At 53.4% G+C, this 15,201-nt stretch overlaps 1 protein-coding gene across 7 annotated transcripts in view; it reads right to left on the reverse strand.

Moving 5' to 3' along the window:
- Nucleotides 1–15,201, reverse strand: part of TANGO2 (transport and golgi organization 2 homolog) — a 36,826-nt gene that overhangs the window by 1,194 nt on the left and 20,431 nt on the right. For 6 of the 7 annotated variants that reach the window (XM_039242880.1, XM_039242881.1, XM_039242882.1 and 3 more), the window contains 7 exons: nt 14,236–14,324; nt 10,281–10,400; nt 9,613–9,727; nt 6,053–6,123; nt 4,580–4,696; nt 2,946–3,099; nt 1,376–1,480 (listed from right to left, as the gene is read on the reverse strand). In XM_039242880.1, the coding sequence (XP_039098811.1) occupies nt 1,376–1,480; nt 2,946–3,099; nt 4,580–4,696; nt 6,053–6,123; nt 9,613–9,727; nt 10,281–10,400; nt 14,236–14,324 (771 nt within the window). The remainder of the gene's footprint in view (nt 1–1,375; nt 1,481–2,945; nt 3,100–4,579; nt 4,697–6,052; nt 6,124–9,612; nt 9,728–10,280; nt 10,401–14,235; nt 14,325–15,201) is intronic. The other variant, XM_039242883.1, reaches the window with a different exon arrangement.

Below are 15,201 nucleotides of genomic sequence, written 5' to 3' on the forward strand. Positions count from 1 at the left end.
CATCCCTCACTTAGTCAGCACCTGTCTCCCTCTGACAGAGGGCAGGCACCGGGTCCCTGAGCAGTCCCAGCACAGGCTGACACCCAGGTTGGGCACACACATGCTGAAGACTGGTCCAGTTGCAGCCGGACCCGGCAGCCACACATCCAGCCAGGGAGCAGACCTGGCACTCTGCCTCACGCACATGAGTACACGTGAGGAGGAAAATAAGGAAATAAGTCTATGACAGAGGACAAGCTTGAAAAAATTGATGCCCCGCCACTTGCCAAGGGAAAAGCCTGCCAAATGGAAAGGCCACCATTCAGGCCTATAACCCTTGGGCGCTGAAGCATCAGTGCTGGGCACTGACACCACCCTGACCCTGCCTACCATCCGATACCCCAGCTAGAGGGCTTGAAGCTATCATTTCCTGGAGGATGCAAGACCCAGGCCAACCCGAACCCAAACACCAAGCATCCACGCAACATCACCATGCACTCAGGGTACATGTGACATCACCCTGGCATCACTCAGTACTTGCCACCACCCAAGCACCCTGTCCCTGAGTCCTTGAGGCTGTGGGTCCCGAAGAGCTTGGCCTATCCATCATGGTCACAGCAAGCTTCCAGCCTGGAGGAAGGCTGGTACCCATGGGGCCTGGTGTAAACTGAGTCCAGGCAGATGTGGTTGTGCACAGGCTATGGTTGGCCTACAGGTCAGGTGGGCCAGGTGTGCAACATCGCTCCTGGAGCATCCTGGCCGGACCAGACGCCCATCCTCTTCTGTACTTCCCCTGCACCTCCAAGTATAGCACGTGGGCTACCCTGGACAGAACCACATGGGTGGGCTGGGACTCCCAGACACACACAGAGCCAATCTTCCTCTGCCCAGGAGGAAGGGAAACGGGGAAGGAACTTGCTGGCACAGGAGATATTCATGCCAACAGCTCTTCCCTCCCATGAATTCTCTCCTTGCAGCTGAGCCCAGTAGTTGCCCTTCCCTTGGGTGATGTCCCCAGGCTAAGATCATCTATTCCCTACCCTGGTCACACAGGGAATGTGACAGGCCCAAGAACATAGGGCAAGTGAAGGTTGGTGCCGGGGTGGGACCTCTGGGTCCACAGGGATTTGCCGACCTAACAGTGCCCGTAGCCAGCCAAGCTCCCCCATGGCCGTGTAGGGAGCAGGGAACAGCCCAGGAACCATTCCTACAGACCCATGGGAGCCAGCAGGCATTTCACGCTAACATTAACTGTGGTGTCTGCTGGCCCCACAACCCCCCACGCTGAAATAGCACCTGCTTTTAGACAGGGCAGAGGCTCTGGGATCCACAGAGTTCAGGAAAGGCCAGGCTCCTCATGGGACAGGACTGAACGCATCCCAGCAGCCCCACGTACCTGGTGCCGTAGCCTGGGCAGCGCACACACACAGCTGCGTACTTGCTCAGAAAGGGCTGCACGTACTCCCTGCCCTGGTCCTCAATAGCTGGGTCTGGCAGCTGCCTGGAAGGACAGAGGAGGGGTCACCACTCCTCCCCCCCCAACCACCCACAGCCCTGCCTGCTGTCCTCAAAGCCTGCAGTACCTAAGGAGCCTACCAGCTTCACCAGGTGATTAGGGAATCCACAAAGGCTGTTCTGTGCACTTTCCTGCTGAAGGCCTCAAATCCCGGTCCAGTCTTTTATTTAGGACTCCATCACTGGAGCTCCAGCTGCCAGATAGTGATTCAGCCCCCCTGCCAGGGCCACCAGGAGCCTTCCCCGGGACTCAGGGACATGAGCACCTGTGAGCTGAGCACTGGGAAAGGCTCTGAGGGATCCACAAATGCCAGGGGTCCATCTAGTCAGAGCTGTGCAGGGCCGCCCACAGGAAGGACAGAAGTCATCTCCCAGAGCAAACTCACCTTCCTGTCTTGGTGAGGTTTGAGGGGCTGGAGTACTAGGGGCGGAGGCCTGGCTGAGGGGGTCACTAGCCGCACACACTCCCTGCCTACTCCAAGAGGTACCCCATGGGCATCCCTCCACATGACAGGAGCCCACTCAAACCCTGTGGATTACCAGCCACTGAAGCTGGTGCTGGGACCACAGCTGTCAATCAAAACAGCCAGGACCCCATTTCAGGCCAGAGGGGATGGCAGATAGTGACCGAGGGCCACGCGGACTTAGAGCTAAGCACAGGATGCTGGGCCAGCCCAAGTAGGGCTACCCTGAGGGGCGGCTGTGCGGAGGCAGAAGGACCCCTGGTTCATGGTTCAGAGAAGAGAAGGAGAGTAAGCGAGTAGGGCCAGGAGGATCCCAGGAGAGAAGAGTGGGAGGCAGCCACGGAGGCTCCTCTGAGGGGCTGCTGGGGCATCTGGGCAGGATAGTGGCCTGGCCTGAGTACAGGCCACTTCACTGTATGGGAGGAAGGTAGCCTGGCCAGCACCTCTGACCCCTAGCTGGGAAGGCCAAGACATGCCAAGAGGTGGTAACCCTGGGGCAGGTACCCTGTGCAGAGGCCACTGAGGTGCTTTAAGGAAGTCAGATCAGGGGCAACTTTCCCCCAGGCAATTCCTGGGACAGGCATGTCTGTACCACAGCACTGGTAGGACAGCATGTTGGAAGGACAGTTAACCTCTTGACATACTCCTAGGCTGTCTGCTTGTTTCTGTGGTTTGAGAAGCACTGGGAGCTTTCTAGAATCTTCCCGTAGCTGTGTGCGGACACGGGGAATCTCCAGCTACTCTCTGTCCCATACAGGCCCGCATCAAGTCTGTGAGAGCACTGAACTTCCGAGGCACTGGCCCAAGAGGGGAGCAGGTAGGAGAGGAGCAAAGAACAGCGTGTCCATGCAGGCTCCCCCAGACTGAAGAACCAGTCCAAATCCCTTCCACCAGCCTCCTAGGGCAGGAGAGACTACCCCTCTCTCTGTCCAGGGCTAGGGCAGGAGAGCGATGCTCTGATTGTCCCAGCAAGACCCGCCCACTCACGCCTCGTCATTGTTAAGCACGTGCAGGAGCTGGTCAATGAGGGCGTCCTTGGGGAGCTCCTGGCTCCGCTCCACAGCCTCCAGGAAGAGCTGCTTTCCAAAGCACAGCTTCCTCCACGGTGTCTCCAGCAGTGCATTGCTTAGTCCATAGGTCCCTGCAGGGAGGGGGACAGTCCAGCCAGTGCAGAGGCCCCACTGTCTGAATTCAGGGTAAACCCCCACCCACCCAGCCCTGGGCAAGGGGCCAGGAGTATGGTCCGAGGGTACTAAGGCCAGGCCACCCCACACTCCAGCACCTTCGCTATGCACATTTCTGACCCATCTGTGTGGCGAAGGGTAGAGAACTCAACACAGCAAAGCGTTCACAAGAGACCTTGAGCCACAGGTACCAAGCGGCCTTGGTGGGCAGAATAATAGGGAATAGAGAACCTGAATTCCAACTGGGCAAAGGCAAGGGGATACTCAAGAAGGAACCACCTCCCCACCTCACTGCCACCTCTAAGCTAGGAAAAAGCTGCAAGGTATGGATCCACCTGAGAAGGTCAAGGGTGGGAGAATCAACAACTTGAGGCCAAAGGGGTACTTGCTGGGTATGTCAGCAGTTAGGGAGCCTGCCAACAACACAAGAGCTCTCACTCAGTGGGAGTGGGCAGGGCCTACCTCTACTCTATACCGGCCAGGACCCTGAATGGGGAGCCATAGAGTCTCAGCACAACTTTTTCGGAACAAGTTCTCAGTGGGTTAAAAGAATGTGACGGGAAAGAAAAGGGTTTCTCATATCAAAAAAAAAAACAAAAAAAGGATAGACACAGCCTTGAGGTAGTCAGGCCCCTGGAGCCACAGGCAGCAGCAGCAAGTGAACTTGGAGTCATGCACCCCAAAGATGCACTGAGGACAGGGAGCTACAAGCATTCAGGTAAGGATCTCGACTGAGTCTGAGGTGATCACAGCCACTGCCAAGGAAGACAGCCCTGCTCTGCTGGGCCACCAGGCTGGGTTATCATGGTGCTTTATCCATCAAGAGCAACAAGTTTTTTAAAAATGAAAAAAAAATAAAAATAAAAATAAAAAAATAAAAAAAAGAACTCAATAATAAAAATACAAAGAACCCAATTTAAAAAAGTGGGCAAAGGATCTGAATAGACACGTCTTCAAAGAAGACAGATAAATGACTTATAAGTACATCGAAAGATGCTCAGTATCACTTGCCATCAGAGAAAACACAAATCAAAACCACCGTAAGATGCTTCATACCTACTAGGGTGACTGTAATCAAAAAGATAGACAGGGACACCTGGGTGGCTCAGTCAGTTGAGCATCTAACTTCAGCTCAGGTAGTGATCGCACAGTTCATGAGTTCAAGCCCTGCATCAGGCTCTCTACTGTCAGTGTGGAGCCTGCTTCAGATCCTCTGTCTCCTTTCCCCTCTCCTCCTCCTCCTCCACTTGTGCTCTGTCTCTATCTCAAAAACAAACATTAAAAAAAAAAACTTATTAAAAAAAAAAGACAATAATAACTGTTGGGGAGGATGTGGAAAAATTGGAAGCTCACATGCTGCTGGTGAGAACATAAATGGTACAGTTGCTTTGGAAAATAGTTTGACAGTTCCCCAAAGAGGTTACACAGGGACCTTACCACCCAGCAGTTCCATTCCTGGGTATAAAAACAAGAAAGACGAAAACACGGGTCCCCACAAAAACTTGTAACAAGTTTTCACGGCAGCATCCACAACGGCCAAAAGGTGAAAACAACCTGAATGTCCAATCAGATGAATGGAGAAACAACATGTAGAATATCTGGGCAACGGAATTATTACTCCGCGTAAAAAGGAACGAAACCGTAATTCATGCTACAACATGGACGGACATGGAAAACGTGATGCTAAGAAAGAAGCCAGTCACAAAAGGCAACATATTGTATGGCTGCATTTTTATGAAATATCCAGAACAGGCAAATCTACAGAGACAGAAAGTACATTAGTGGGGGGTGCCTGGGTGGCTCAGTTGGTGAAATGTCCGACTTCAGCCCAGGTTATGATCTCACAGTCTGAGTTTGAGCCCCATATGGGGCTCTGTGCCGACAGTGTGGAGCCTACTTGGGATTCTCCCTCTCTCTCTTTTTCTCCCCTCCCCCTTTCTTTCTCTAAGAATATAAACCTAAAAAAAAAACCAGAGGGGTCCCTGGGTTGCTCAGTTGGTTGAGCGTCCAACTTCAGCTCAGGTCATGATCTCACAATTCATGAGTTCGAGCCCCGCGTCAGGCTCTGTGCTGATGGCTCAGAGTCCAGAGCCTGTTTCAGATAGTGTCTCCCTCTCTCTGTCCCTCCCCAACTTGTGTACATTCTCTCTCTCTCTCTCTCAAAAATAAATAAAACATTAAAAAAAAAAATAAAGTAGATTAGTGGTTTCCTAGGGTTGAGGGGTGGGAAGAGTGGGGGGTAAATGCTAATGGGGATGGGAGTTTCCTTTGGGTTGATGATAATGTGACAGAATTCAATAGCAGTGCTAGTGGCACACCTCTGCGAATAGACACAAATCTACTGAATGGTACAGTTTAAATGAGTACATTGTATGATATGTGAATTATATCTCCACAAAGCTGCTATTTGAAAAAAGTGACACAGATCAGGCAGGGTCAAGCTCAGGTAAACAACATGATGTATTTGAAATGATCTCCCTCCCTCCCTCTGTCCCTTCCTTCCTTTCTTTAGCAGAAAACAAGCATCTCTGGTCACAGGATCTCAAGTACTGAGAACTGAGGGAGGGCATCACAGGGGTGCTTTCCAGACACTTCCACAAAGGCCTCTGGGCCAATGCATAGAATTAGGGGTAAGAGGGGTCTATGTCCTTTTTTGCCTCTTAGTTTTAGATTCTCTCTGGCAGTCAAGGGCTTAGTGCTAGGGAAGGTGGCTTATGCTGTGGGCAGGTGGCCTTGGCTGTAGGCAGCCTGACAAGTATAGGCCATGGGCCACTCTGGGGACACAAGGTGCCCAAACAGCAAAAGAGCATAGTCCCAGGAGAGAAATGTGACAGGGACCCAGGCTCTGAAAAGTACACAGGTGTCCCTATAGGAGCAGCCCCTACTTTGTCACCACCCACCAGAGCTTACCTGGTGTCAGGACGACAGGCTCAGGCTCCCCCCGGTTTCCGTAGTAGCAAACGACATCTCCCTTCTCTGTGCTGTAGACAGGAGGGGAGAGAGGGTCAGAAAGGAGCCATGGGGGGCTTCTGATCTCTTACTCCCTGGCAATCCCCACAGCCCCATCCCCCAGCACAGGGACAATGGCTCACTGTAGCCAGGGCAGGAGCTAGTCAGGGCCCCAGCCTCGCAGGCAGGCTCTCTGAGTCCCCTGGCTTCTGACTCCCAACTCGTGGCCGAGACCACTGGCTTGGGAGCAGCCTGGGAGGGGCAGCATCTAAAGACCCTCTTGCCTCACTGAATGCTCCCGCAGCATGGGTACCTGCAGGCTCGTGTGTTGATAACTGCACTGTACCCATAAACACCGGTCCCCACCCACACAGCTCATCTCCAGGCACCTTCAGACAGAGTGGGATGCCCCAGGGGTGACAGAGGCTTCAGATCAAAGCACCAAAGATCACATTTGCCTACTTTCATGCGCTGCATGTGCATTTAAAAAGAGTTCAAAATGCTCAGAGCTGAAAATGTTCCATTCCTAAATACTACAGTAAATCTTCCTGCTCAGACTTAAAATTGCCTTTTCTGCAAACTGGAGAAGGACTCTTCCTGGGCTGTGAGCCGCCCTCCCTGAGGTGTGGAGAACACCACACATGGGACCTGAATCGCAAAGACAGGGCCAGGTAGGGCTGCCGGTGAGGGGGCGAGGGGGGGTCCCCTTGGCCATGCCCACTCTGGCGCCACATGGCTTCACATTCTGCTCATCTTCTTTCTCCCCATAGCCACTGGCTCCTTTCATAAGATATCTGGCTAATGACTTCAGAAATGTTTGTAGGCAGAAAGCTAGAAAGCATAAAGACCCATGGATTGGACACCAACTCTCCCCATGCCCAGTTAGGGACCAGCCTAATAATGATGGGATTCTTTTCACCTCCCAGCACCTACCACCAGGGCTGCTTGCTGACCACTGACTCCCTCTGCCCTCTGCCTCTGCCCTGCACACCTGGACCTTGGGAATAACCCACTGGGTTCCCCAGGCTGCCACCTGTCCTTGAGGGCTGTGTCTAGGGAGAAATGGTCCAACTCTATGGCCCCAGGAGCCAGGAGAGCTGCTGAGGCACTGATGTGCCCAAGTCCTACCTACAGGAGTCACCTGCACACACATGCATCCACTCAGAGCACTGGGCCCTCATTACCCAGCCACTTGACATGGCTGCTGAACACCAAGTCCTGCTGGGCTACCGGTCTCCCAGACAGGGTCAGATGTACACAGAATGACAGACACGCAAAGTGGTCCCTGTACAGGGGGAGCTTGGAGGGCAGGGGAACAAGTGCCCGTGCCAGCACCCGCCTCCTCCCATGGACACTTCAGCCTCCACATCAACACGTCTATCCACACAGCAGGCTGAGCACGCCACATGCAGTGGACAATCAAGGCACAGTGGGCCTAGGGCTCCTTGTAGAAGGAAGCAGGCTCAGGATGGGTGTCTGGTCATGGGCACACCCTGGAGCACTGAGCACCTATCCGGATGGAAGCTGATGACCTCCACTGACCTCTGGGACATTGTCAGTGGGGGTACACAAGGGGAGGGCAGCAGAGAGGGAGAATGGGACAGATGGATGCCCACTTCACTGAAGGGCAAAATACACAAAACCCCTGCAGTTCCTGGGCCACATCTCTAAAGTGCAAGTCCCCTGGAAGGAAGCACAGGACACTGTACCTATCCTGTCGGGCTGTTCCCACGAATGCCTGAATCCATCAGCAGCTCTGTGAGGCCTGCTTCGGAGAAATGCACATGGGCCTTGGGGCGTGGGAGGTGGGAACACCCAGCCAGGGCCCCTCCACATTGGCCACTCTTTGTGGCTGTGGTATTACCACTCCCCCACCTGACGTGATTTGCCTTATGCACCAAGACTGTCAATGGTGTGTACCCTTCTGTCTGCACAGCTGTCTGCTCACTTGTAGGCAGGGTCAGGCAGGAGACTGGCACCCAGCATGCAGCCCCAGCCATCCCCCTGCTTCTGCCCACCACCATCTGACCAACAGCCCTGGGCACAGGCTCTGGGATGCCCCCTGCCCAGAGACAGGGTCCCACATGATTCCTGCTAACCTGCACCAAACACCAATTACTTCATGGCAAAGCTCAGTGTCCGCAGTGGGCAGTGGACCACAGGCAGTGCCCCCTTCTTAACTGGCACGCAGCAAATGCTGCTGAGCAATAGGCCCTGGGCTAGAGGCAGCCCTGTGGAGGACCACAGCAGTGCAGCTGGTGCCTGAGCTACTGCGGGGCTGTGGCCAGGGTCCAGGCATGGGAGTCACAGAGATAAACACTCTCTGCGAAGCCAGGCCGCAGCCCGCTGGCAGCCAGCCGGCATTTCCGGCAGAAATGCAGATGCTACCAGCTGGTGTCCAATGGCACCACGGCTGTGCATGCAGTGCTCCTTCCTAACCTGGTGGCCACCTGATGGGATGTGACTACTGTCTCCAGAGGCACCTGGACCCCAGCCAGGGGCCCAGAGCAGCACCACAAGACCCCGGCCCTACCTCACACCAGCAGGGGTCTTAGCCGTGTCAGCTGCCTGTTGGAGCTCGGCTGCATCAGGTGGACACGGGGCAGTAGCTGTGAGGACGTGCCAAGTGGTGCACGTGAAGGGCTCAGCACGGCCCCCCACACGGCTATGCAGGTAACTGCTGGCTGCTGCGCCTCTGTGTGCCTCACGTGGGTCTGGCCACACCTCGAAAGCCACTTCCCCACATGGCCAGGCCCTCAGCTGGGTTTCTGACTCTCAGCCGGCACAGGCATCCCTGAGGTTCCAGGCCCCATGCTTCCTGAGGACCCTTCCACCTGCTTCTGCTCCTTGTCTACCTGCCCGACTCCAGGTAGGGGAAGACTTCCCCCAAACGCCCGTGCAGCAGAACCTCTGTGGCCTCTGGTGACAAAGCTCGTGGGTACCTGGGACAGCTTTGTCCCCCCTTGACAACTCTAGACAAGCCCACCGAGCACCTCGCAGAACCTGAAATGAGCCACGCTGCAGGCTCAGACACACCTCCCTGGAGAAGCCGCCACAAGGCCCTAGCGCTCAGCAGTACCCAACCACCCCTCCAAGTGCCGGGCTGCTCCATACCCGTCAGTGGGGCTTGGACCTTCCTTCTCCAGCCTGGGGCACCTCTGCCACCAGAAAGCAGGGCAGTGAGGTGCGGCTCCAGAACAGGGGACTCCTTTGCCACAGACGCAGGGAGACCTCAGGGGCAAGGGGTGCCCCCTCGTGCCTGGAGATGCCCACTGCGGTCATGCTACAGCCAGTGGCCCTCACGCTGCCACAGGAAGCCCCCGGCTCTGTTCGTTGAGTCCCCATGACAGTCGGTTGGCCCTCGGGACGCTCACCATGACCAACAGGAGCAATGTCCCTGGGGAGGCCACCACAGTACCCCAAGCTCAGTGGCAGGGTGGGAACCCCACTTCCTGTCAAGCCCATGACCCAGCTCTATGGCAGCGCTCAGTGGCCTGCCATCCCCCTCCCGGTTGACCCACCTCAGGTCAGCTGCTATGAGGTTAAAGCCGTTGTACAGGTGGCCCTCTGCAGAGACCTTCTTCAAGTAGGACAAGCTGTCCATGTCTGTAGTCAGAAAGTGGGTCACAAGTTCACCTGTGGGTGGGGGACAGACACACGTGGCTAAGGCAGCAGGGCTGAGTCCCTCTTCCTGGGGAGACTGAGATGGGGCTGGTACAGGCTAAACACCACCATGCCAGCCATACCCCATTGACCTAGCAGCTAAGGAGGTCTGCATCAAGAACTCTGTTTTTGTTGAGTTTTAATTTTTTTTTCTTCCATTATACCCCCTTAATGGAAGTACAGCATGAGGGAAAAAAGCTTCAGTGGGGACAATGTGTGTCCATGGAGCTATCTTCCAACAGGGTGCTGCTCTGCAAACATTTGACAGGTAGGAAGCAATGACAACAGTCAGAAGTGACGCTTTGGTTGGAGCACAAATGTGGAGGGTGTTCCCTGAGAGGGGCAGCCCTGTCTGTGCAGGTGGGTGCTGCGTGGGCCAGGCAGCGGGTGGTTCCCACAGGGATGTCAGCCAGTGGGCCTCGGAGCCAGAAACACCCCACTTCCCCTTCATCCACCCCGTGTCTGCAGGTGCCCAAGAAAAGCCCACCCCCTCGCCCTGCCCGCTCCACCACTGCCCCCATGGTACCTCGGCCCCGGGCATCCCGGTCCTGCCGTGGTTGCAGGTAGTTGGTGAGCGCGGCCAGCTTCCCCCGTGTGCTAATGCCCAGCCACGTGCCTCCTTCCTTGCCTTCCTCCATGTCAAGCCCTGTGACAGATGATAGTGTCACCACCAGTAGCACCTACCTTGGCCCTGTCCCTATGTCCTAGGGAGACATGTGCTCAGTCCGGCAGTCCTGGCTAGGGACAGGGGCTTGAACTCCTCATTGCAAGACAGTCCCAAAGCCCACAGGGCACATGAGAGACCCTGCCCCACCCCTGGGATGACACCTATGCCCATGGGAGTCCCTGGAGGCTTGCGGTAAAACCTCACACATGCAGAATGCATGCTGATGCCTGGATCAGCATTGGGCTGGGAGCATGGTGCCAGCTCTGTCCTAGCAATCCCACGTCCTGGATCAGGTGCAGGGCTACTGGCTGTCCTCTCCCAGTAGGACACACAGGCCCTCAGGGTGGGTACTTCACTAGGAGCCCGGGGCATATCCAGGCCCACCTGTGTTGCTTCATCCCTACCCCACAGGCCCAGGCCACCGTTAGTACGCCAAGGGGCCTCACCACACAGTCAGCGAGGCCCTTAAAGCCACAGGAAAGCATCTTCCTAGACCAGAGGGTCATTTTAGTTGAAGATTGGGGTAAAAGCAATGGAGTCATTAAAACATCATTTTTACAAGAATCATAAGTTATAACAACAAAAGAAATAAGAAATATAAAGATCAGAAAGGAAGATATAAAACTGTCTGTTTACAGACAACAGGATAACATATGAAGAAAATCCAGAAGGAATCTACCCCCTGCTCCCCACCAAAAAGAAAAAAAAATATGTCTTGGGGGTGCCTGGCTGGCTCAGTCGGAAAAGCATGTGACTCTTGATCTCAGGGTCCTGAGTTCAATCTCCATGTTGGATGTGGAGATTACTAAAAAATAATAATAATAAATTAGTTTTTAAAAAATCTATTAGAACCGGTAAGTAAATAGCAGCAAGAACCAGGAAATGAAATTTTAATTTTACCATTTATAATAGTAAACCAAACCAAACCAAACAAAAAGTAGGAAAACATTTAAAGAAAAATGTGTGACACGTAAAGACTAAAAACCACAGAGCAGAGCTGAGAGAAGACAACCAGTTCTAATTAAAAGAGAGAAGCACGTCCTGTTCCTCAGCCAAAGACTCAATATTGTTAAGACGACAGTTGTCTCCAAATGACTAAAGGAGTCAACATAACCGAAATTCAAATTCCAGCAAGCTTTCTACTTTATAGAAATTAATACACTGACTCTAAAATTTATACGCACACATGAAGGAGTCAGGATGGCCAAAAAAGTTCTGAAATAGAACAAAGCTGGAGGAATTAACCCTGCCTGATGTTGGAACTTGCTTAAAAAGCTGCAGGAATCGAGACAGTGTGGCGTTGGCATCAAGACAGAGGAACAGATCAATGGGACATAAGAGAGTCCAGAATATACCCACGTATGTTCAACTGATTTTCAACCAAGTTGTCCTAAGAATGCAACAGGCAAAAGAGTATCTATTCAATAAAGAAGACTAGAAGAACTGGGGAGATGTAGGGGGAGATATGAATCTCAAACTCTACCTCACACCATGTACCAAAATATAAGATAGGGGTATCTGGGGGGCTCAGTCGGTTAAGCGTCTGAATCTTTTTTTTTTAATATTTTTAAAAATATTTTTATTTATTTCTAGGAGAGAGAGAGAGAGAGAGACAGCGTGAGCAGGGGAGGGTCAGAGAGAGAGGGAGTCACAGACTGAAACAGGCTCCAGGCTCCGAGCTGGCAGTCAGCACAGAGCCCGACGCAGGGCTCGAACCCACGAACCGCGAGATCACGACCTAAGCGAAAGTCGGACGCTTAACCGACTAAGCCACCCAGGCGTCCCATTAAGCGTCTGAATCTTGATTTCAGCTCAGGTCATGATCTCAGGGTAGTGAGACAGAGCCCCATGTTGGGCTCCATGTTGAGCCTGGAGCCTGCCTGGGATTTTCTTTCTCCCTTTCTCTCTGCCCCTCTCATACTCATGTGCACATGCTTTCCCTCTCTCTCAAAATAAATAAATAAACATTTGAAAAGAAGTGCCATCAGGGCCTTGCCCCCTCGGCCCCACCACTAGAGCCTCCCAATCATGCCCTACAACAGCGATATGCATAGTCTGCCTCATCCGCATGACCCCCTCCCATTCCATCCTAGCCCAGGAATGGCCAGCATGGTACTGGCCAGGACTGAAGGCTCCCCTCAGAACCTCCTCACATAGCCTCTCAGGCCTGCCCCTCGCCCTCTGGGAGAGCCGTGGCTGGTCCAGCTGAGGAACCCCCACACAAGCCACCCCCCTCACCAAGATTACTGTCCTGCAGTGCCTAGAGCTTACAGAGCAGGGGTCTCCTTGCCAGCTCCACCCCACACCTCTGTTCACACATCTCCTGTGCACCTTCTGATGAGGCTAAGACACAGCCCAGAGCCCCAGCCTCTTCTTCTTGTACTCAGTTGAGTGGGGCCTCCTTCACAGGCTCACAACAGCTTTCCCTTCCATCTGCCAGACTGCCTGTCCACAGCGCTGCCCTGTCTTAGTCTCTGCACTCCTGTCTTCCTTCCACGTGGCACCAGGACAATCCAGCCTGGGCAGCGTTTTCCTCCCACAACCACCCAACCAGTGTACATAGGAGGCCTTCTGTGGAAGTTCCACAGTCGAGCTTTTTAAAAAATTTTTAAAGGTTTAAATTTTTTTTTTATTTTTAAAAAATGTTTTATTTATTTATTTTGAAAAAGCGAAAAAGGGACAGAGAATCCCAAGCAGGCTTTGGGCTGTCAGCCATTGGCCATTGTGGGGCTCAAACTCATGAACCATGAGATCATGACCTGAGCCAAAGTCAAGAGCTGGATGCTTAACGGACTGAGCCACCCAGGTGCCCCCAGTTGAGTTTTTAGATACTGTAGGCAGAGCAGGGCACACACAGGCTCCCCAGACCCCTGAGGCCACCCACTCAGCCCACTGGGCACCTGAGCACCCCTGTCAGCTCTGCCAGGCTCTCTCATGCTTCCCTGATGCCTGGCTCACAGGCAGACGGGCCCCCGGCCTGGCCAACACCTGTCCACACCTTTCCAAGTAGACCCCTGCCTGCCCCATGGGCAGGAACTGCACTCTGTCCAAGGGGCTCAGGGAGGACTGGCAGGAGACATGGTTGTCACCTCATGGGAACTCCTCATGCAGCTTCCATCTGAATGTGTCCCAACCAAGCCTAGGCTCCCCAAATTCAGGCCAGTTCTGGAGCAAGGGGTGCTGATGTGTAAACAGAAATGAGTGCAGTGTGGAGCACCTGGGTGGCTCAGTTGGCTTAAGTGTCTGACTTCGACTCAGGTCATGATCTCACAGTTTGTGAGTTTGAGCCCCATATCAGGCTCTGTGCTGACAGCTCGGAGCCTGGAGCCTGGAGCCTGGTTCAAATTCTGTGTCTCCCTCAATCTCTGCCCCTCCCCCACTTGCACACACACTTAAATAAATATTAAACATTCTTTAAAAAATACGTACAGGTATATGCACAGTCACACAAGCACACACGCACACAGCTATGATGCTTCACAGACTGAGTGTGAACCTGCGCTTCATACAAACCCAATCACACGCCCACAGCGAAAAGATGAATCCAAATAAAATCAACTGATCCTTCCAGCCACTTTTGTGGGAATCCACGACACATGAAACCACATGGATGGTGCTGGATAGACAGTTCTGGGGCTGGATGCCCTGACGCTGGGTCCAACCTGGGACCCTGCCCCATGAGACCAATCAGTGTTCACTTATTCATTCTGCATTTACACTGGGAAGCAGCACTTGGTTTAACACTGGTTAAAACCACTTGGGGGCACCTACCTCCTGCCATGTTGTGGCCACCCCCCTGGGAGGGAAAACTCACCACTGAGGACCTCATTGTTGTTCCCCCAGAAGTCTGCCAACTTAGATGGTCTGTGGTAAAATTCATCCCTGTTGGCTGCCAGGATGAGCCTGAAAGAGAAAGTATGACTAAGGGTCTCAGGGGAAAACAGAAAAGCCAGGTTTTGTTTCTCCTGTTAACAAAGAACTTGCTTTAGTAGCAACATAGGCAAGTCATAGCAAGGACAGGAACCCTCAGGAGACAAAGTCAGGGATGGCACCAGACAGCGGTATTTCTAGGGAGCCTTTGGGCAAGACTGTGCCCCAGGGCCCTGCCAAAGAAATGAGGCAAAGGTACATGTGCCATCCCACTCTGCATACTCCTACCCACCCAAAAAGGGTGGCAGAACCAGGGCCTGTGCAGGGGAGGGCCCTGAGCAAGGCACTGAGCAGCTGGCACCAAGCACGTCCCAGGTGCTCAGGTGGCAGAGGTACACCCCTCTATCCATGTGTTCCTTCCCCTGAGGCCACCCCCAGTGAGCCCGCGAACCTCCTGGAAGTGTAAGCATGCCTCTAAGAAGGGCCCTGGGGACGCACGTAGCCAGCAGCCAAGCGCAGGAGCTCTGGAGGCTGCTGTCCAGTGTTCTAGGGTGTTTGCGGAAAGGAAGTGCATAAGTTAGGGATTTCTGCGTTTCTCTAGATTTTTTCATTATGAATCAAACAAGTATTTTGTTGGCAAGTAGAAAAGATGCCAATGTTTTCAAAAGACCTCTAGTTTCAAGGTGAGAAAACAAAGTTTCTAGTCGGCTTTGCCATTTAAAATATAGTAAGAACAAAGACAGTGACTGAGTGGGACAGGTCCACCCCTGCCACATCCACGAGACAGAACTCTGGGTCTAGGAAGTGACCGCCAAAGGATCCTGAACACCATGGGCAGGTGCACAGAGAACGCGGAGCCAGGAGCTATGGCTCGGCAGCCTGTGGTCACGCTAGGGCTCATCTGTGGAAA

This window comes from Hyaena hyaena, unplaced genomic scaffold, assembly GCF_003009895.1.
Source record: "Hyaena hyaena isolate Hyena2069 unplaced genomic scaffold, ASM300989v1 scaffold_219, whole genome shotgun sequence".
Lineage (NCBI taxonomy): Eukaryota > Metazoa > Chordata > Mammalia > Carnivora > Hyaenidae > Hyaena > Hyaena hyaena.